The sequence below is a fragment of the Bombina bombina genome, chromosome 6 (assembly GCF_027579735.1).
Source record: "Bombina bombina isolate aBomBom1 chromosome 6, aBomBom1.pri, whole genome shotgun sequence".
NCBI lineage: Eukaryota > Metazoa > Chordata > Amphibia > Anura > Bombinatoridae > Bombina > Bombina bombina.
In genome coordinates, this window is record NC_069504.1 from 28,975,946 (window position 1) to 28,999,963 (window position 24,018).

At 36.0% G+C, this 24,018-nt stretch overlaps 1 protein-coding gene across 1 annotated transcript in view; it reads left to right on the forward strand.

Moving 5' to 3' along the window:
• Positions 1-24,018, forward strand: part of KCP (kielin cysteine rich BMP regulator) — a 565,655-nt gene that overhangs the window by 356,519 nt on the left and 185,118 nt on the right. The window contains 1 exon segment of the mRNA XM_053716343.1: positions 5,137-5,307. Within this exon segment, the coding sequence (XP_053572318.1) occupies positions 5,137-5,307 (171 nt within the window).

Genomic DNA, 24,018 nt, shown 5'->3' on the forward strand with positions numbered 1-24,018 from the left:
CCTAGAGCAGTGTTTCTCAACTCCATTCCTCAGGACCCTTTACAGTCCAGAGTTTCATTATATCTGAACTAGAGCATAGGTGAAATAATCATCTGATGGGTGAGAGCAGGTTAGTAACCATGGTTACTGAACAGCTGATGGGTGAGAGCAGGTTAGTAGCCATGGTTACTGATCAGATGATTAATTCACCTGTGCTCTAGTTAAGATATAATGAATATCTGGCCTCTTAATGGACCTGAGGACTGGAGATGACAATCACTGCCATAGAAATTCACCACATTTTAAACTATGGATTTTGTTCTCAGGACATTTCACTGCCAACAGCCAAAATTTATCAAAAGATTTTCCACAGATAATGTGGTGATTAAAGGAGCCAAATAAAAGTTGTTCATGTAACGTAATGCATCGATAACTTGCCTTCTTGGCTGACAGAAGACCCTGCAATGCTTTGCTAAGTGCATTACAGATCTCTCTGATAATAAAGGAGTTAACAACTGCCATTCATCTGTCTATGATTAGCTGCATATTTATTTTGTCTCGCATGTCCTGAATTAGATCTGAATTGTACCACAGCCCTAATGCGCTAACCTTTTTACTGAGAGGATAGGGTGAGAACACTAATTTAGCCAAAATAGAAATTAGTGTTTTATTGCAAATAATGTAGTATCCAAAGCTTTACCCTTTATAAATGTTACTTTATAATCTTGCTGGGTACGAGTCATATAAATGTTACTTTATAATCTGTACATGAGTCATATAAATGTTACTTTATAATCTGTACATGAGTCATATAAATGTTACTTTATAATCTGTACATGAGTCATATAAATTTTACTTTATAATCTTGCTGTGTACATCAGTCATATAAATGTTACTTTATAATCTTGCTGTGTACATCAGTCATATAAATGTTACTTTATAATCTTGCTGTGTACATCAGTCATATAAATGTTACTTTATAATCTGGCTGTGTACATGAGTCATATAAATGTTACTTTATAATCTTGCTGGGTACGAGTCATATAAATGTTACTTTATAATCTGTACATGAGTCATATAAATGTTACTTTATAATCTGGCTGTGTACATGAGTCATATAAATGTTACTTTATAATCTGGCTGTGTACATGAGTCATATAAATGTTACTTTATAATCTGGCTGTGTACATCAGTCATATAAATGTTACTTTATAATCTTGCTGTGTACATCAGTCATATAAATGTTACTTTATAATCTTGCTGTGTACATCAGTCATATAAATGTTACTTTATAATCTGGCTGTGTACATGAGTCATATAAATGTTACTTTATAATCTGGCTGTGTACATGAGTCATATAAATGTTACTTTATAATCTGGCTGTGTACATCAGTCATATAAATGTTACTTTATAATCTGGCTGTGTACATCAGTCATATAAATGTTACTTTATAATCTTGCTGTGTACATCAGTCATATAAATGTTACTTTATAATCTTGCTGTGTACATGAGTCATATAAATGTTACTTTATAATCTGGCTGTGTACATGAGTCATATAAATGTTACTTTATAATCTGGCTGTGTACATGAGTCATATAAATGTTACTTTATAATCTGGCTGTGTACATGAGTCATATAAATGTTACTTTATAATCTGGCTGTGTACATGAGTCATATAAATGTTACTTTATAATCTGGCTGTGTACATGAGTCATATAAATGTTACTTTATAATCTGGCTGTGTACATGAGTCATATAAATGTTACTTTATAATCTGGCTGTGTACATCAGTCATATAAATGTTTCTTTATAATCTGGCTGTGTACATCAGTCATATAAATGTTACTTTATAATCTGGCTGTGTACATCAGTCATATAAATGTTACTTTATAATCTTGCTGTGTACATCAGTCATATAAATGTTACTTTATAATCTGGCTGTGTACATCAGTCATATAAATGTTACTTTATAATCTGGCTGTGTACATCAGTCATATAAATGTTACTTTATAATCTGGCTGTGTACATCAGTCATATAAATGTTACTTTATAATCTTGCTGTGTACATCAGTCATATAAATGTTACTTTATAATCTTGCTGTGCACATGAGTCATATAAATGTTACTTTATAATCTGGCTGTGTACATAAGTCATAAATGTTACTTTATAATCTTGCTGTGTACATGAGTCATATAAATGTTACTTTATAATCTGGCTGTGTACATCAGTCATATAAATGTTACTTTATAATCTGGCTGTGTACATGAGTCATATAAATGTTACTTTATAATCTGGCTGTGTACATGAGTCATATAAATGTTACTTTATAATCTGGCTGTGTACATGAGTCATATAAATGTTACTTTATAATCTTGCTGTGTACATCAGTCATATAAATGTTACTTTATAATCTGGCTGTGTACATGAGTCATATAAATGTTACTTTATAATCTGGCTGTGTACATGAGTCATATAAATGTTACTTTATAATCTGGCTGTGTACATGAGTCATATAAATGTTACTTTATAATCTGGCTGTGTACATGAGTCATATAAATGTTACTTTATAATCTTGCTGTGTACATCAGTTATATAAATGTTACTTTATAATCTTGCTGTGTACATCAGTCATATAAATGTTACTTTATAATCTTGCTGTGTACATCAGTCATATAAATGTTACTTTATAATCTTGCTGTGTACATCAGTTATATAAATGTTACTTTATAATCTTGCTGTGTACATCAGTCATATAAATGCTACTTTATAATCTGGCTGTGTACATCAGTCATATAAATGTTTCTTTATAATCTAGCTGTGTACATCAGTCATATAAATGTTACTTTATAATCTGGCTGTGTACATCAGTCATATAAATGTTACTTTATAATCTGGCTGTGTACATCAGTCATATAAATGTTACTTTATAATCTGGCTGTGTACACGAGTCATATAAATGTTACTTTATAATCTTGCTGTGTACATCAGTCATATAAATGTTACTTTATAATCTGGCTGTGTACATGAGTCATATAAATGTTACTTTATAATCCGGCTGTGTACATGACTCGAGTCATATAAATGTTACTTTATAATCTTTCTGTGTACATAAGTCATATAAATTTTACTTTATAATCTTGCTGTGTACATCAGTCATATAAATGTTACTTTATAATCTGGCTGTGTACATGAGTCATATAAATGTTACTTTATAATCTGGCTGTGTACATGAGTCATATAAATTTTACTTTATAATCTGGCTGTGTACATGAGTCATATAAATGTTACTTTATAATCTTTCTGTGTACATAAGTCATATAAATTTTACTTTATAATCTTGCTGTGTACATCAGTCATATAAATGTTACTTTATAATCTGGCTGTGTACATGAGTCATATAAATGTTACTTTATAATCTGGCTGTGTACATGAGTCATATAAATTTTACTTTATAATCTGGCTGTGTACATGAGTCATATAAATGTTACTTTATAATCTTGCTGTGTACATGAGTCATATAAATGTTACTTTATAATCTTGCTGTGTACATCAGTCATATAAATGTTACTTTATAATCTGGCTGTGTACATGAGTCATATAAATGTTACTTTATAATCTTGCTGTGTACGAGTCATATAAATGTTACTTTATAATCTGGCTGTGTACATGAGTCATATAAATGTTACTTTATAATCTGGCTGTGTACATCAGTCATATAAATGTTACTTTATAATCTTGCTGTGTACATCAGTCATATAAATGTTACTTTATAATCTGGCTGTGTACATCAGTCCTATAAATGTTACTTTATAATCTGGCTGTGTACATGAGTCCTATAAATGTTACTTTATAATCTGGCTGTGTACATGAGTCATATAAATGTTACTTTATAATCTGGCTGTGTACATGAGTCATATAAATGTTACTTTATAATCTGGCTGTGTACATCAGTCATATAAATGTTACTTTATAATCTTGCTGTGTACATCAGTCATATATATGTTACTTTATAATCTGGCTGTGTACATGAGTCATATAAATGTTACTTTATAATCTGGCTGTGTACATGAGTCATATAAATGTTACTTTATAATCTGGCTGTGTACATGAGTCATATAAATGTTACTTTATAATCTGGCTGTGTACATCAGTCATATAAATGTTACTTTATAATCTGGCTGTGTACATCAGTCATATAAATGTTACTTTATAATCTGGCTGTGTACATCAGTCATATAAATGTTACTTTATAATCTGGCTGTGTACATCAGTCATATAAATGTTACTTTATAATCTGGCTGTGTACATCAGTCATATAAATGTTACTTTATAATCTGGCTGTGTACATCAGTCATATAAATGTTACTTTATAATCTGGCTGTGTACATCAGTCATATAAATGTTACTTTATAATCTTGCTGTGTACATGAGTCATATAAATGTTACTTTATAATCTTGCTGTGTACATCAGTCATATAAATGTTACTTTATAATCTGGCTGTGTACATGAGTCATATAAATGTTACTTTATAATCTGGCTGTGTACATGAGTCATATAAATGTTACTTTATAATCTTGCTGTGTACATCAGTCATATAAATGTTACTTTATAATCTTGCTGTGTACATCAGTCATATAAATGTTACTTTATAATCTTGCTGTGTACATGAGTCATATAAATGTTACTTTATAATCTTGCTGGGTACATCAGTCATATAAATGTTACTTTATAATCTGGCTGTGTACATCAGTCATATAAATGTTACTTTATAATCTGGCTGTGTACATCAGTCATATAAATGTTACTTTATAATCTGGCTGTGTACATGAGTCATATAAATGTTACTTTATAATCTGGCTGTGTACATGACTCGAGTCATATACATGTTACTTTATAATATGGCTGTGTACATGAGTCATAAATGTTACTTTATAATCTTGCTGTATACATGAGTCAATTGACAACAATAAAAACTCAGCCTCAATTTATTTATTTCTGCTGTGCCCTTGCATGGAATCCAGTATCATGAGAGAATAGGGAAGGAATTATACCCAATATGAGATGCCACAGGAAATCCTATATAAAAATGCTTATATATGCAAAACTCATCTTATCCAAGTTTGTGTGACATGCACTGTTTTTTTTTTTTTCAGGCTGTCTCCTGTCTGGGAAGGAGCTAGCTAATGGCGAGCAGTTCACGGAGCCTTCTGACCCCTGCTCGGTTTGTGTATGCTGGGAGGGAAGTGTGAAGTGTCAGGCCAAAGCCTGCCCTGCCCTTAACTGTCCCTATCCAGCTCCTGGGCAGTGCTGCAAGGAGTGTCAAGGTATGGTTGACATACATTAAACAAAAAGCTATAAGTAAGGTCATATTGCCATTAAACAAGGAGCTATGACTTTAATTTATACCATTATTGGAAGAAAAGCAGTAACTCCATTGTAACACTATTAGACAATAAAATATAACTCAGGTCATACCATCATTAGACAGTACTATATAATTCAGGACACACTATCATTAGAAAAGGATACATACTTCAGGTGATACCATCATTAGACAAGGAGAAATAATTCAGGCCATACTATCATTAGAAAAGGAGATACAACTCGAGTGATGCCATCTTTAGACATGGAGATGTAACTCAGGTCATAACCATCATTAGACAAGGAGCTATAACTCAGGTCATACCATCATTACACAAGGAGATATAATTCAGGTCAATTCCATTGTTAGACAAGGAGATATAACTCAGGTCATACTATCATTAGACAAGGAGATATTACTCAGGTCATAGTATCTTTAGTCAAGGATATATAACACAGGTCATAACCATCATTAGACAAGGACATATATCTCCTTGTCTAATGATGGTATGACCTGTTATATATCCTTGTCTAAAGAAGGTTATGACCTGTGTTGTATCTCCGTGTCAAATAATGGTTATGACCTGTGTCATTAGACAAGGAGATATAACTCAGTCATACCAATTTAAACAAGTCATACCATCATTAGACAAGGATATATACCACAGCTCATAACTATCATTAGAGAAGGAAATATAAGTTGGGTCATACCATCATTAGACAAGGAGATATGACTTGGGTCATACCATCATTAGACAAGGAGATATAACTCAGGTCATAACCATCATTAGACAAGGAAATATAGCAAAGTTCATAACCATCATTAGACAAGGAGATATAACTCAGGTCATACCATCATTACACAAGGAGATATAACACAGGTCATACCATCATTAGACAAGGGAAGATATAATGCAGGTTATACCATCATTAGACAAGGGGATATTACTCAGGTCATAGCATCATTAGACAAGGAGATATAACAGGTTATACCATAATTAGACAAGGGAAGATATAACTCAGGTTATACCATTATTAGAAAAGGAGATATAACACAGGTCAAACCATCACTAGACAAGGAGATATATGTCATTGTCTAATGATGGTTATGACCTGTGTTATATCTCCTTGTCTAATGATGCTATGACCTGAGTAATATCCCCTTGTCTAATGATGGTATAACCTGCATTATATCTTCCCTTATCTAATGATGGTATGACCTGTGTTATATCTCCTTGTCTAATTATGGTTATGACCTTTGCTATATTTCCTTGTCTAATGATGGTTATGACCTGAGTTATATCTCCTTGTCTAATGATGGTATGACCCAAGTCATATCTCCTTGTCTAATGATGGTATGACCCAAGTCATATCTCCTTGTCTAATGATGGTATGACTTGTTTAAATTGGTATGACCTGAGTTATATCTCCTTGTCTAATGACACAGGTCATAACCATTATTAGACACGGAGATACAACACAGGTCATAACCCTCTTTAGACAAGGAGATATAACAGGTCATACCATCATTAGACAAGGAGCTATAACACAGGTCATACCATCATTAGACAAGGGAAGATATAATGCAGGTTATACCATCATTAGACAAGGGGATATTACTCAGGTCATAGCATCATTAGACAAGAGATATAACACAGATCATAACCATCATTAGACAATGACATATATCTCCTTGTCTAGTGATGGTATGACCTGTGTTATATCTCCTTTTCTAATAATGGTATAACCTGATTTATATCTTCCCTTGTCTAATGATGGTATGACCTGTGTTATAACATAATATGTTTAATATCATTAGACAAGGAGATATAACTCAGGTCATACCATTATTAGACAAGGAGATATAACTCAGGTCATACCATATTAGACAGGAAATATAGAGCAGGTCATAACCATCATTAGACAAGGAGATATAACACAGAGCATAACCATCATTAGAGAAGGAAATATAACTCTGGTCATAACTTTATTAGACAAGGAGATATAACTCAGATCATACCATCATTAGACAAGGAGCTATAAATCAGGTCATAACCATTATTAGACAAGAAAATATAGTGCAGGTCATACAATCAAACTATGATATATAATTCAGGCCATAAAATCATTAGACAAGGAGACATAACTCAGGTGATACCATCATTAGACAAGGAGATATAATTCAGGCCATATATTCATAAGGCAAGAAGATATAACTCAGGTGATACCATCATTAGACAAGGAGATATAACTTGGGTCATACCATCATTAGACAAGGAGATATAACTCAGGTCATAACCATCATTAGACAAGGAAATATAGCGCAGGTCATACAATCATTAAACTATGATATATAATTCAGGCCATAAAATCATTAGACAAGGAGACATAACTCAGGTCATACCATCATTAGACAAGGTGACATAACTCAGGTCATACCATCATTATACAAGGAGATATAATTCAGGCCATATTTTCATAAGGCAAGAAGATATAACTCAGGTGATACCATCATTAGACAAGTAGATATAACTCAGGTCATACCCTCATTAGACAAGTAGATATAACTTGGGTCATACCATCATTAGACAAGGGGATATAACTCAGGTCATAACCATCATTAGACAAGGAGATATAACTCAGGTCATAACCATCATTAGACAAGGAAATATAGCGCAGGTCATACAATCACTAAACTATGATATATCATTCAGGCCATAAAATCATTAGACAAGGAGATATAACTCAGGTCATACCATTATTAGACAAGGAGATATAATTCAGGCCATATTTTCATAAGGCAAGAAGATATAACTCAGGTGATATCATTATTAGACAAGGAGATATAATTCAGTTCATACCATCAATAGACAAGGAGATATAATTCAGGTCATACCATCATTAGACAAGAAGATATAACTCAGGTGATACCATCATTAGACAAGGAGATATAACACAGGTCATACCATCATTAGACAAGGAGATATAACTCAGGTCATACCATATTAGACAGGAAATATAGCACAGGTCATAACCATCATTAGACAAGGAGATATAACACAGGTCATAACCATCATTAAAGAAGGAAATATAACTCTGATCATAACTTTATTAGACAAGGAGATATAACTCAGATCATACCATCATTAGACAAGGAGATATAAATCAAGTCATAACCATCATTAGACAAGGAAATATAGTGCAGGTCATACAATCATTAGACTATGATATATAATTCAGGCCATAAAATCATTAGACAAGGAAACATAACACAGGTCATACCATCATTAGACAAGGTGACATAACTCAGGTCATACCATTATTAGACAAGGAGATATAATTCAGGCCATATTTTCATAAGGCAAGAAGATCAGGTCATACCATCATTAGACATGGAGATGTAACTCAGGTCATACCATCATTAGACAAGGAGATATAACTCAGGTTATACCATCATTAGAAAAGGAGATATAATTCAGGTCATACTATCATTAGACAAGGAGATATTACAGAGCTTATAACCATTATTAGACAAGGAGAAATAACTCGGGTCATACTATCATAAGACAAGGGGAGATATAACTCAGGTCATACCATCATTAGAAAAGGAGCTATAACACAGGTTATTAGTAGAGGTCCCATTAATTAGATCATACTATCATTAGAAGTGGAGCTCTATATTTCTCCTACATTGGTGTGTCCGGTCCACGGCTTCATCCTTACTTATGGGATATTCTCTTCCCCTACAGGAAATGGCAAAGAGAGCACACCCCCCAGTCATTCTCTTTGCCTGCTCTGAACAAGTAGCATCTCCACGGGGATGGTAAAGAGTATGTGGTGTTAGTTGTAGTTTTATTTCTTCTATCAAGAGTTTGTTATTTTAAAATAGTGCCGGTTTGTACTATTTACTCTACAACAGAAAGTGATGAAGAGTTCTGTTAAAAGAGGAGTATGATTTTAGCAACAGTAACTAAAATCCATTGCTGTTCCCACGCAGGACTGTTGAAACCAGAAAACTTCAGTTGGGGGGAACAGTTTGCAGACTTTTCTGCTCCAGGTATGACTAGTCTCTTTTCTAACAAGACATAGTAATGCTAGAAGACTGTCATTTTCCCTTATGGGATCGGTAAGCCATTTTCTTAGACTCATAACAGAATGAAGGCTTATAAATGGGCTCTATACTGGTTGACACTATTGTGGGCTAAATCGATTGATTTATATATTATTTATATGACTTTTGGAGTGTTTTGTGACTTTGAAACACCTTTGGGAACATTTTTATTACGCCTGGCAGTTGTTTAGACACCTAATCTAGTCAGGAAGGCCCCTTCACTCTGGTATGCAGAGGGAGGAGGCCTTATTTTCGCGCCTCAGTTGCGCAGTTACTTTTGGAAGCAGTGCATGCAGCTTCATGTGAGAGGGTCCTGTGGCCATAAAAACGATTTCAAGAAGGCTTATTTCTGTGTTGAATAACCCCCAAGGAAGGTAAAAGCTGCAGCAAAGGCTGTGGCAGGGACTGTAGTGGGTTAAACTGGCAAATTGAACAATTAGCTCCGGTTTGCTCATTTAAGGGGTTAGAGACACATTTGGTGTGCAATACTTTCAAAGCATTAAGACACTAGGGTGCAAATTTTGTAAAGATCGGATATTTCCTTCATAGTTTTTCAAACATTCAGAAATAAAGTGTGCTCTTTTTATTATTTAAAGAGACAGTAACGGTTTTGTTTAAAAACGGTTTTATTGCATTAATAGCCTGCCAAAGTCTGTCTAACATGTCTATACCTTCAGATAGCATATGTTCTGTGTGTATGGAGGCCAAGGTGGTTCCCCCTTTAAATGTATGTTCAAATTGTGCCATGGCGTCCAAACAAAGTAAGGACAGTACTGTCACATTTAATAAGGTTGCCCAAGATGATTCTTCAAATGAAGGTAGTGGGGATAGTTCATCATCCTCTCCTTCTGTGTCAACACCAGTTTTGCCCGCACAGGCGACACCTAGTACATCTAGCGCGCCAATGCTTGTTACTATGCAGCAATTAACTGCAGTAATGGATAATTCTATAGCAAATCTTTTATCCAAACTGCCAGCATTTCCCAGAAAGCGTGATTGCTCAGTTTTAAATACAGAGGATGAGCAAGTGGGCGCTGACGATAATTTATCTGTTATACCCTCACACCAGTCTGAATTGGCAGTGAGGGAGGGTCTGTCTGAGGGAGAAATTTCTGATTCAGGAAAAGTTTCTCAGCAGGCAGAACCTGATATCGTGGCATTTAAATTTAAGTTAGAACATCTCCGCGCCCTGCTTAAGGAGGTGCTAACTACTCTTGATGATTGTGACTCTTTGGTGATTCCAGAGAAATTGTGCAAAATGGACAAATTCCTAGAGGTCCCTGTGCACGCTGATGCCTTTCCGATACCCAAGAGGGTGGCGGACATAGTGACCAAGGAGTGGGAGAAGCCAGGTATACCCTTTGTCCCACCTCCTATATTTAAGAAAATGTTCCCCATTGTTGACCCCAGAAGGGACGCATGGCAAACAGTCCCTAAGGTTGAGGGGGCAGTTTCTACGTTGGCCAAGCGCATAACTATTCCCATTGAGGACAGTTGTGCTTTCAAAGATCCTATGGATAAAAAATTGGAAGGATTGCTTAAAAAGATATTTATTCAGCAAGGTTTCCTTCTCCAACCAATTTCGTGCATTATTCCTGTCACCACGGCGGTGTCTTTTTGGTTCGAGGAACTAGAAAATTCGCTCCATAAGGAGACTCCATATGAGGAAGTCATGGACAGAATTCACGCACTAAAGTTGGCTAATTCCTTTATTTTAGATGCCGCTTTTCAATTGGCTAAATTAGCGGCGAAAAATTCAGGTTTTGCTATAGTGGCGCGCAGAGCGCTTTGGCTAAAATCTTGGTCGGCGGATGTGTCGTCCAAGACAAAACTGCTTAATATTCCTTTCAAGGGTAAGACCCTTTTTGGGCCAGAATTGAAGGAGATTATTTCAGACATCACTGGGGGAAAGGGCCATGCCCTCCCACAGGATAGGCCTTTAAGGCTAAGAACAAATCTAATTTTCGTTCCTTTCGCAATTTCAGGAACGGACCGTCCCCTAACTCTGCAGCCTCTAGACAAGAGGGTAACGCTTCCCAGCCTAAACCAGCATGGAAACCAATGCAAGGCTGGAACAAGGGTAAACAGGCCAAGAAGCCTGCTGCTGCTACCAAGACAGCATGAAGGGGTAGCCCCCGATCCGGGACCGGAACTAGTAGGGGGCAGACTTTCTCTCTTTGCTCAGGCTTGGGCAAGAGATGTTCCGGATCCCTGGGCACTAGAAATAGTCTCTCAGGGGTATCTTCTAGAGTTCAAGGAACTTCCTCCAAGGGGAAGGTTCCACATGTCTCGCTTATCTTCAGACCAGATAAAGAGACAGGCATTCTTACATTGCGTAGGAGATCTATTAAAGATGGGAGTGATACACCCAGTTCCAACAGACGGAACAAGGTCTGGGGTTTTACTCAAACCTGTTTGTAGTTCCCAAAAAAGAGGGCACTTTCAGGCCAATTCTGGATTTAAAAATTCTAAACAAATTTCTCAGAGTTCCATCATTCAAAATGGAAACCATTCGAACGATTTTACCAACAATCCAGGGGGGTCAATACATGACTACCGTGGACTTAAAGGATGCGTACCTACATATTCCTATCCACAAAGATCATCATCAGTTCCTAAGGTTCACCTTTCTGGACAAACATTACCAGTTTGTGGCTCTTCCGTTCGGTTTAGCCACTGCTCCCAGAATTTTCACAAAGGTGCTAGGGTCCCTACTAGCGGTTCTAAGACCGAGGGGCATTGCGGTGGCACCTTACTTAGACGACATCCTAATCCAAGCGTCGTCCCTTTCCAGATCAAGGGCTCATACAGACATTGTATTAGCTTTTCTCAGGTCTCACGGGTGGAAGGTGAACATAGAAAAAAGTTCCCTGTCCCCGTCCACAAGGGTTCCTTTTCTAGGAACAATAATAGATTCTGTAGAAATGAAGATTTTTCTGACAGAGGTCAGAAAGTTAAAGCTTCTAAACGCTTGTCAAGTTCTTCAATCTATTCCTCAGCCTTCCATAGCTCAGTGCATGGAGGTAATAGGTTTAATGGTTACAGCAATGGACGTGGTTCCTTTTGCTCGAATTCATCTAAGACCATTACAACTGTGCATGCTCAAACAGTGGAATGGGGATTATGCAGACTTGTCTCCTCAGATTCAAGTAGACCAGTTAACCAGAGACTCACTCCGTTGGTGGTTGACTCAAGATCACCTGTCTCAGGGAATGAGTTTCCGCAGACCAGAGTGGGTCATTGTCACGACCGACGCCAGTCTTTTAGGCTGGGGCGCGGTCTGGGACTCCCTGAAAGCTCAAGGTCTATGGTCTCAGGAAGAGTCTCTTCTCCCGATAAACATTCTGGAACTGAGAGCGATATTCAATGCGCTCCTGGCTTGGCCTCAACTAGCGAAGTATTTTAAGCGGATATACTGGCGCTGAAAGCAGGGTAGTACACAAATACAATATACGGGTAACCTAAAAGGGTCTACCTTAGCAGGAATATAATCGTTATAAAAGTTAATAAATGGTTATAGCCTAATATATATCTAAGAAAATATATTTAATAGTGTAAAATTACAATACAATCAAGATTAAAAAATCAGTGTTAATAAAATCAGTACATATATACTAAAAAGTAATTAATGGGGCCCTTTAAATTAGTTTGAAAAAACATACAGAAAGGGGAAAGATTAACCACAAATCTATATATATATATATATATATATATACTGTGATTGAGGATAGAAGAAAACTATACTCAAATAAATATAAGTATAAAGATGGCAGAGATATTCAAACAGTATAAATGAAAACAAATAGCAATACAAACAGACTTAATAACTGGACGTCCAGCGTAAAAACCAGGGGTTAAAACAGTAATAATCTGGGGTTAAAACAGTATTAACCTGAAAGTGCACTATAGTGAACAAAAACACTCGTGACTAGATGATCATACTAATAGCATTGGATCAAGCTAATGGGCGAGTGAGGTACCTTGCGCTAATCTGTGGAGCACAGATTGAATATTGTTCGTCCTGTACCTCCTCCTGAGGTGGGTGTGTACTCCTAGCGTAGTTCACTTACATCACCCTTTCTGAAAATGTCCAGCTGATTTTGGGAGGAACAGAATGTAAACGATCTCTGGGGTAATAGCAATCCTTTAGATGATGGTAGATAGTAACTTCAAGGCACTCTTATTCTGTGGTGCTTAGTGCAGGTACTAGATCATCTGGCAGTATATTCAATTTGTAGACTGGTGCGCTCACTCAGAGGGCTGTATTCAAATTCACAGGCCTTGGGGGTAGTGAGCCAGGTGTTGGTAGTTGTCCTGTGTGTTTTTTCAACACAATAGCGATCCTTTCGGCGGCTGTATCAAGTTCACAAGCCTTAAAGGAGTTCAGCTTAGCAGTAGTTCTTCTTCCTCAACTTCCTCCTCAACTAGCGAAGGCCAGATTCATAAGATTTCAGTCGGACAACATGACGACTGTAGCGTACATCAATCATCAGGGGGGAACAAAGAGTTCCTTGGTGATGAGAGAGGTATCCAAGATCATCAAATGGGCGGAGGATCACTCCTGCCATCTATCTGCAATTCACATCCCAGGAGTAGACAACTGGGAGGCGGATTATTTGAGTCGTCAGACTTTCCATCCGGGGGAGTGGGAAATCCACCCGGAGGTCTTTGCCCAGTTAACTCAACTATGGGGCATTCCAGACATGGATCTGATGGCGTCTCGTCAGAACTCCAAGGTTCCTCGCTATGGGTCCAGATCCAGGGATCACAAGGCGACACTAGTGGAAGCATTGGTGGCACCTTGGTCGTTCAACCTAGCTTATGTGTTTCCACCGTTTCCTCTCCTTCCCAGGCTTGTAGCCAGGATCAAACAGGAGAAGGCCTCGGTGATTCTGATAGCTCCTGCGTGGCCATGCAGGACTTGGTATGCAGACCTGGCGAATATGTCATCGGCTCCACCATGGAAGCTACCTTTGAGACAGGATCTTCTAGTACAAGGTCCATTAGAACATCCAAATCTAGTCTCTCTGCAACTGACTGCTTGGAAATTGAACGCTTGATTTTATCTAAGCGTGGGTTTTCAGATTCAGTTATAGATACTCTGGTCCAAGCCAAAAAACCTGTGACTAGGAAAATTTACCATAAGATATGGAAAAAATATATCTGTTGGTGCGAATCCAAGGGATTCTCTTGGAGTAAAATTAAAATTCCTAGGATACTCTCCTTTCTCCAAGAGGGTTTGGATAAAGGGTTGTCAGCGAGTCCTCTAAAAGGACAAATATCTGCTCTGTCTGTTTTGTCGCACAAACGTCTGGCAGCAGTGCCAGATGTACAGGCATTTGTACAGGCCTTAGTCAGAATCAAAATAATATAAAAAGAAATTCCTGAGGAGGAAAAAACTTAAGAGGATGCGCTTGGAACACAGGTTATCAAAGTGGGACCTAACACTTTATGATTGGGTTTGTACCCGTATGCATAAATAAAAAAATTATTGTTATAAACAGCACAGTGTTTGGTATGTGTGAAAAATTTATAATAATGACGAAAATAAATTGTGTGTAAAACAAGTGCTCAGGACAATTTGTGTATAATATTAGTGATACATTGAAATAATCAGATATCACAGATAAACAATGATATTTGTGGCGATTAGTAAAATATATAAAAAAAGTACTTATCAATGTCCCAAAAATTGCTGTGATGTAAAAAATAAGTGTCCAATCCTAATATGTGAACGGTGATGTGTTCAGGTGTTTGGCGTGCTCCTCTTGTGTCCCGCGGTGCGATGGGTCAGGGTGTCTAGAATGGAAGATAAACAAGGGGCGCCAACATAGTGTGAATCGTTCAAACAACAAATATAAAAGTGATGTGCAAAAAACTACTCACAAGGAAAGTGGCACCTTAAATGAATAAGGTGCGATAAAGCAGGCTGACATTCAAATTCCAGCAGTCAGTACACTGGAGGTCTCACCCAGAGGACCTGTGGAATCCAGATAGGCGTCTAGAAAGTAGCACCCACGTTTTTTAGGGCCAATGGCCGGACCAGGTGAGCTGCAAGCTGATAGGTGTTCTCCTGCTGCACTCACGCCACCGAGACTTTTCTCCAAAAACGACAGTGTCAGTGTATGAAAGGTTCCGTGGTAAAAGTCCTGTTTCAAAAACAAGTGGATCGTGGAAAGAAGCAAAAATACCGGGTCGTGGTATAAAACAAACAGTATTTATTTTGCAACGCGTTTCTCAGTCTATTCCAGACCGTTTCATCAGGCATAATCATAGTTAACAATAGAGATCTATTTAAACCCACAGTGACCCGGAATTGAAACAAAAGGTCAACTCTATTAACAATGTTGCAATTGCAAAAACATTTAACTTTTGATACATTGTATAAATTGGTTTGAACAATTGTGACCACACAGATAAAACTTAAATAAAAAGTATATAAAAAACCCTATTCGCAATTACCAAATATATCTGGAAAAAAATAAAATATCTCATAGTAAACTGGACATATATTAACATGTGTGTATATGTATATCTCATCTCCTGGTTGGATTCGAACCCAGGACCTAATGTGTGCTAGGCAATGGAAAAATCAAAAGGCTACCTTTATGTCTTGTTTGAATTTCTTGCAAAAAAGATTAGTATTGATACAAAATATATAAATTGATCTACATGTCTCACAATGTCTAGAAGATAATCTTATTTGGTCTTTTTAATAAATGACTCTAATTTTTAAAACCAAACTAAAAGGAATTTTCTTATAAATATAAAACTAAAAAAGAAATGTTCGTGACAAATGCTTACTATAAATAAGTGACATATAAAAAATTGTAAAAAATATATGTGTATATATATATATTTTATTTTATGGCTCCACTGGACTCAAACTTGGGACCTTCTGTATGTTAAGCGAGCATGACATTGATAAGGCTATCTTGAAGGCCTATTTTTATGTTATATATTGGAGCAGAAATATGTTAGGAATTATGTGATTAATAATATGTATATATATATTTGGGACTCCACTGGACTCGAACTTGGGACCTTTTGTATGTTAGGCGAACAAGAAATTGGTAAAGCTATCTTGAAAGTTTATGTTATATATTGGGGTGGAAATATATTTGGGAATTATGTTATTAATTTTTTCCAATCATATACAACAACCAAATAGACTAAAAAGTGTATCCAGAATGTATATAAACAATTGTAGGTGTATGTATTGATGAATAATCAAACATTCAAAAAGATGAAATGTGCAAAATAGTGTATCGTAGAAAATAATATAAATCAGGTATGTAAAATATAATATAATATGAAACTATATAGGTGCTTGGACTATTAGGTTTAGAACCGGATAGACAAGTGCATACATATACACAACTATGTGGACATGCTCGTCATGGGCATATACACATAAATATAAGTGTATGGAAACATAACATATTCTATATGTGTCTAAATTGCATTAATGCAATATATTATTGAAGACTGACAAAGAAGAGAAAAAGAAATAAGAGAGATATAATGTAGTGGTATCAACATATGGTAGTGTTTGTTAATGTATATCAAAAAATATAAGAAAATATGATGTACTAGACCCTAAAAGCTAAATCTCATATTAGATATAAATGTAACCTGTATAAAAGTGATAATTTATGTGAAGGCTGCCAAATCTACATTGGCATTTAAGCCTAATGGATACAAGGTTTTGAGTTTGTGTATCCAATATGTTTCTAATTGCCTGAGTTTAATCAGACGATCATAATCTGTGGAAGGTGGTACATGATCAATAGGGATAATTTTATAGATATCTGAACTCCCATCGTGTATCGTTTCACAATGGTTGGGGACACTATGGTTGGTTTTAGTTTTTTTACAATTTTTACAATTTCGATGATGTTCACCCCAACGGGTACGGAGATTTCTAATAGTGCGCCCTACATACTGGACGCCACAAATACAATTAAGGAGATACACTATATATTTAGATTCGCAATTGAGACGATGTGTGATTTGATAAGTTAAACCAGTAATATTGGATTTAAAAGATTTTTGTGAAATTGTAAATTTGCACATGTTGCAACCTCTTTTGCCACATTTAAATGATCCATGGGAAGCTAAAAAGTTTAAAGTTTTGGTTTGTTTATTGGACCGAAATTGGCAATGTTTTACTCTTTTACTGGGGGCTAATTGATTCCTTAAAGTGGGAGCTCGTCTATATACAATTTTGGGTTTTTCACCGACTATATCTTTAAGGAAAGGATCCTTTTGGATAATGTTCCAATGTTTATGTAGTATGTTTCGAATTTTGTAGTGGTTGTTATTGTATTGTGTAATGAAAAGTGGTTCACAAACAACGTTGTTTGTGGATTTCTTTTTGGTTTGATTGTTGGTGCTATTTTGGACTTTTTCAAAGATTAATTCTCTATCTAGATTGCGTGCTTTTTTAAGACATTGATTTAGTAGATCTATAGGATAACCTTTGTCTACAAAGCGTTGGTAAAGAACCTTGCTTTGAATGTCAAAAGATTCTAAATTGGAGCAATTCCTGCGTATTCTCTTAAATTGGCTGTATGGGATGTTTCTTTTCCACCCTATATGGTGGTTACTAGAGAAGTCTAGATAGCTGTTGCTATCGACTTTTTTGAAAAAAGTTTGAGAAATGATGTTACCTTGATTATCCCAACTTAGTAATAGATCCAAGAATTCTATTGAAGATTTTTGTATATTAGCTGTGAAGGTTAAACCCATCTTATATTAGCTGTGAAGGTTAAACCCATCTTATATTAGCTGTGAAGGTTAAACCCATCTATATTAGCTGTGATAAGGGCGGTGGTATTGTCCTACAAGATCTAGGAGATTATCTCAAAGAGGCCAATAGAATTTTAACAGACACTGAATATTATAGGGAAATCTCTTTCAATCCAACAAGTATTTTCCTAAAAGGGTACAGTACACTAATACAAAAGGGCATATCCACAGGTATTCTAAATAAAGAAGAGAAAGAATTTCTAAAAGTCACAAATCCTAGTGTGGCACACTATTACCACCTGCCCAAAATCCACAAAGATCAAGTTAATCCACCTGGACGCCCCATTATAGCAGGCATTGGTAACCTCACATACAATTTATCTTTTTATTTAGATCAATTTTTACAAAAATATGTTGTTACTTTACCCTCCTATATCAGAGATAGCACACATTTACTATATCAACTTAAAAACATTTCTACTAACGATGATCTAATTTGGATCACTTGTGATGTTGGCTCCCTTTATTCTAACATTTGCCATAACATGGGTATTAATGCAGTTTCCATCTTTTTGGAAAAGGACCTATATATGCCAGACATCCAAAAAGAATTTATATTGGAAGGAATAGAATACATCCTCAAGCACAATTATTTTATTTTTCAAGATAGATTTTTTCTACAGGTCAAGGGGACGGCCATGGGTACCAGGTTCGCCCCGAGCTTTGCAAATTTGTTTATGGGAATCTTTGAAGACCGATATATTTATTCCTCAAGCTTTTGGGCGAACCTGGTATACTATGGCCGCTATATAGATGACCTGATTTTTATTTTAAGAGGGAGCCACGAGCTAGCTAACACACTAATAGAACATTTAAATCAGAATCAGATGGGTTTAACCTTCACAGCTAATATACAAAAATCTTCAATAGAATTCTTGGATCTATTACTAAGTTGGGATAATCAAGGTAACATCATTTCTCAAACTTTTTTCAAAAAAGTCGATAGCAACAGCTATCTAGACTTCTCTAGTAACCACCATATAGGGTGGAAAAGAAACATCCCATACAGCCAATTTAAGAGAATACGCAGGAATTGCTCCAATTTAGAATCTTTTGACATTCAAAGCAAGGTTCTTTACCAACGCTTTGTAGACAAAGGTTATCCTATAGATCTACTAAATCAATGTCTTAAAAAAGCACGCAATCTAGATAGAGAATTAATCTTTGAAAAAGTCCAAAATAGCACCAACAATCAAACCAAAAAGAAATCCACAAACAACGTTGTTTGTGAACCACTTTTCATTACACAATACAATAACAACCACTACAAAATTCGAAACATACTACATAAACATTGGAACATTATCCAAAAGGATCCTTTCCTTAAAGATATAGTCGGTGAAAAACCCAAAATTGTATATAGACGAGCTCCCACTTTAAGGAATCAATTAGCCCCCAGTAAAAGAGTAAAACATTGCCAATTTCGGTCCAATAAACAAACCAAAACTTTAAACTTTTTAGCTTCCCATGGATCATTTAAATGTGGCAAAAGAGGTTGCAACATGTGCAAATTTACAATTTCACAAAAATCTTTTAAATCCAATATTACTGGTTTAACTTATCAAATCACACATCGTCTCAATTGCGAATCTAAATATATAGTGTATCTCCTTAATTGTATTTGTGGCGTCCAGTATGTAGGGCGCACTATTAGAAATCTCCGTACCCGTTGGGGTGAACATCATCGAAATTGTAAAAATTGTAAAAAAACTAAAACCAACCATAGTGTCCCCAACCATTGTGAAACGATACACGACGGGAGTTCAGATATCTATAAAATTATCCCTATTGATCATGTACCACCTTCCACAGATTATGATCGTCTGATTAAACTCAGGCAATTAGAAACATATTGGATACACAAACTCAAAACCTTGTATCCATTAGGCTTAAATGCCAATGTAGATTTGGCAGCCTTCACATAAATTATCACTTTTATACAGGTTACATTTATATCTAATATGAGATTTAGCTTTTAGGGTCTAGTACATCATATTTTCTTATATTTTTTGATATACATTAACAAACACTACCATATGTTGATACCACTACATTATATCTCTCTTATTTCTTTTTCTCTTCTTTGTCAGTCTTCAATAATATATTGCATTAATGCAATTTAGACACATATAGAATATGTTATGTTTCCATACACTTATATTTATGTGTATATGCCCATGACGAGCATGTCCACATAGTTGTGTATATGTATGCACTTGTCTATCCGGTTCTAAACCTAATAGTCCAAGCACCTATATAGTTTCATATTATATTATATTTTACATACCTGATTTATATTATTTTCTACGATACACTATTTTGCACATTTCATCTTTTTGAATGTTTGATTATTCATCAATATATACACCTACAATTGTTTATATACATTCTGGATACACTTTTTAGTCTATTTGGTTGTTGTATATGATTGGAAACAATTAATAACATAATTCCCAAATATATTTCCACCCCAATATATAACATAAATTTTCAAGATAGCTTTACCAATTTCTTGTTCGCCTAACATACAAAAGGTCCCAAGTTCGAGTCCAGTGGAGTCCCAAATATATATATACATATTATTAATCACATAATTCCTAACATATTTCTGCTCCAATATATAACATAAAAATAGGCCTTCAAGATAGCCTTATCAATGTCATGCTCGCTTAACATACAGAAGGTCCCAAGTTTGAGTCCAGTGGAGCCATAAAATAAAATATATATATATACACATATATTTTTTACAATTTTTTATATGTCACTTATTTATAGTAAGCATTTGTCACGAACATTTCTTTTTTAGTTTTATATTTATAAGAAAATTCCTTTTAGTTTGGTTTTAAAAATTAGAGTCATTTATTAAAAAGACCAAATAAGATTATCTTCTAGACATTGTGAGACATGTAGATCAATTTATATATTTTGTATCAATACTAATCTTTTTTGCAAGAAATTCAAACAAGACATAAAGGTAGCCTTTTGATTTTTCCATTGCCTAGCACACATTAGGTCCTGGGTTCGAATCCAACCAGGAGATGAGATATACATATACACACATGTTAATATATGTCCAGTTTACTATGAGATATTTTATTTTTTTCCAGATATATTTGGTAATTGCGAATAGGGTTTTTTATATACTTTTTATTTAAGTGTTATCTGTGTGGTCACAATTGTTCAAACCAATTTATACAATGTATCAAAAGTTAAATGTTTTTGCAATTGCAACATTGTTAATAGAGTTGACCTTTTGTTTCAATTCCGGGTCACTGTGGGTTTAAATAGATCTCTATTGTTAACTATGATTATGCCTGATGAAACGGTCTGGAATAGACTGAGAAACGCGTTGCAAAATAAATACTGTTTGTTTTATACCACGACCCGGTATTTTTGCTTCTTTCCACGATCCACTTGTTTTTGAAACAGGACTTTTACCACGGAACCTTTCATACACTGACACTGTCGTTTTTGGAGAAAAGTCTCGGTGGCGTGAGTGCAGCAGGAGAACACCTATCAGCTTGCAGCTCACCTGGTCCGGCCATTGGCCCTAAAAAACGTGGGTGCTACTTTCTAGACGCCTATCTGGATTCCACAGGTCCTCTGGGTGAGACCTCCAGCGTACTGACTGCTGGAATTTGAATGTCAGCCTGCTTTATCGCACCTTATTCATTTAAGGTGCCACTTTCCTTGTGAGTAGTTTTTTGCACATCACTTTTATATTTGTTGTTTGAACGATTCACACTATGTTGGCGCCCCTTGTTTATCTTCCATTTTAGTCAGAATCAAGCCTGTCTACAGACCCATGACTCCTCCATGGAGTCTATCTAAACTTAGTTCTTTCAGTTCTTCAAGGGGTTCCGTTTGAACCTTTACATTCCATAGATATTAAGTTACTATCTTGGAAAGTTCTGTTTTTGGTTGCTATTTCTTCTGCTAGAAGAGTTTCTGAATTGTCTGCTTTGCAGTGTATTTCACCCTATCTGGTATTCCATACAGATAAGGTTGTTTTGCGTACCAAACCTGGTTTTCTTTCAAAAGTGGTTTCCAACAGGAATATTAACCAGGAAATAGTTGTTCCTTCTCTGTGTCCGAATCCAGTTTCGAAGAAGGAACGTTTGTTACACAATTTAGATGTGGTCCGTGCTTTAAAATTCTATTTAGAAGCAACAAAGGATTTCAGACAGACTTCATCCTTGTTTGTCGTTTATTCTGGTAAGAGGAGAGGGCAGAAAGCTACTGCTACCTCTCTTTCATTTTGGCTGAAAAGCATCATCCGATTGGCTTATGAGACTGCCGGACGGCAGCCTCCTGAACGAATTACAGCTCACTCTACTAGAGCTGTGGCTTCCACATGGGCCTTCAAGAACGAGGCTTCTGTTGATCAGATCTGTAAGGCAGCGACTTGGTCTTCTCTGCATACTTTTGCCAAATTTTACAAATTCGATACTAATGCTTCTTCGGAGGCTATTTTTGGGAGAAAGGTTTTGCAAGCCGTGGTGCCTTCCGTTTAGGTAACCTGACTTGTTCCCTCCCTTCATCCGTGTCCTAAAGCTTTGGTATTGGTTCCCACAAGTAAGGATGAAGCCGTGGACCGGACACACCAATGTAGGAGAAAACAGAATTTATGCTTACCTGATAAATTTCTTTCTCCTACGGTGTGTCCGGTCCACGGCCCGCCCTGGCTTTTTAGTCAGGTTTAAAATTTTTTATTCCATACACTACAGTCACCACGGCACCCTATAGTTTCTCCTTTTTCTCCTAACCGTCGGTCGAATGACTGGGAGGCGGAGCCAGAGGGGGGACTATATGGACAGCTCTTGCTGTGTGCTCTCTTTGCCATTTCCTGTAGGGGAAGAGAATATCCCACAAGTAAGGATGAAGCCGTGGACCGGACACACCGTAGGAGAAAGAAATTTATCAGGTAAACATAAATTCTGTTTTATAGGAGGAGCTATAGCTCAGGCAATAATATCTTTGGAGGTGCTGTAAATCAGGTCATACAGTCATTATGGGAGGAGCTATAACGTAGGTCATATTGTATTTAGAAGAGCAGCTATTACACAGGTCATACAGTCATTAGGGGAGGAGCTATTATTTAGGTCATATTGTATTTAGAAGAGCAGCTATTACTCAGGTCATGCAGTCATTATGGGAGGAGCTATTACACAGGTCATACAGTCATTATGGGAGGAGCTATTAATTAGGTCATATTGTATTTAGAAGAGCAGCTATTACTCAGGTCATACAGTCATTATGGGAGGAGCTATTACTTAGGTCATATTGTATTTAGAAGAGCAGCTATTACTCAGGTCATACAGTCATTATGGGAGGAGCTATAACTTAGGTCATATTGTATTTAGAAGAGCAGCTATTACTCAGGTCATACAGTCATTATGGGAGGAGCTATTACTTAGGTCATATTGTATTTAAAAGAGCAGCTATTACTCAGGTCATACAGCCGTTATGGGAGGAGCTATTAACCGGTCATACAGTCATTAGGGGATTAGCTATTACTTAGGTCATATTGTATTTAGAAGAGCAGCTATTACTCAGGTCATACAGTCATTATGGGAGGAGCTATAACTCAGGTCATATTGTATTTAGAAGAGCAGCTATTACTCAGGTCATACAGTCATTATTGGAGGAGCTATTACTTAGGTCATATTGTATTTAGAAGAGCAGCTATTACTCAGGTCATACAGTCATTATGGGAGGAGCTATAACTCAGGTCATATTGTATTTAGAAGAG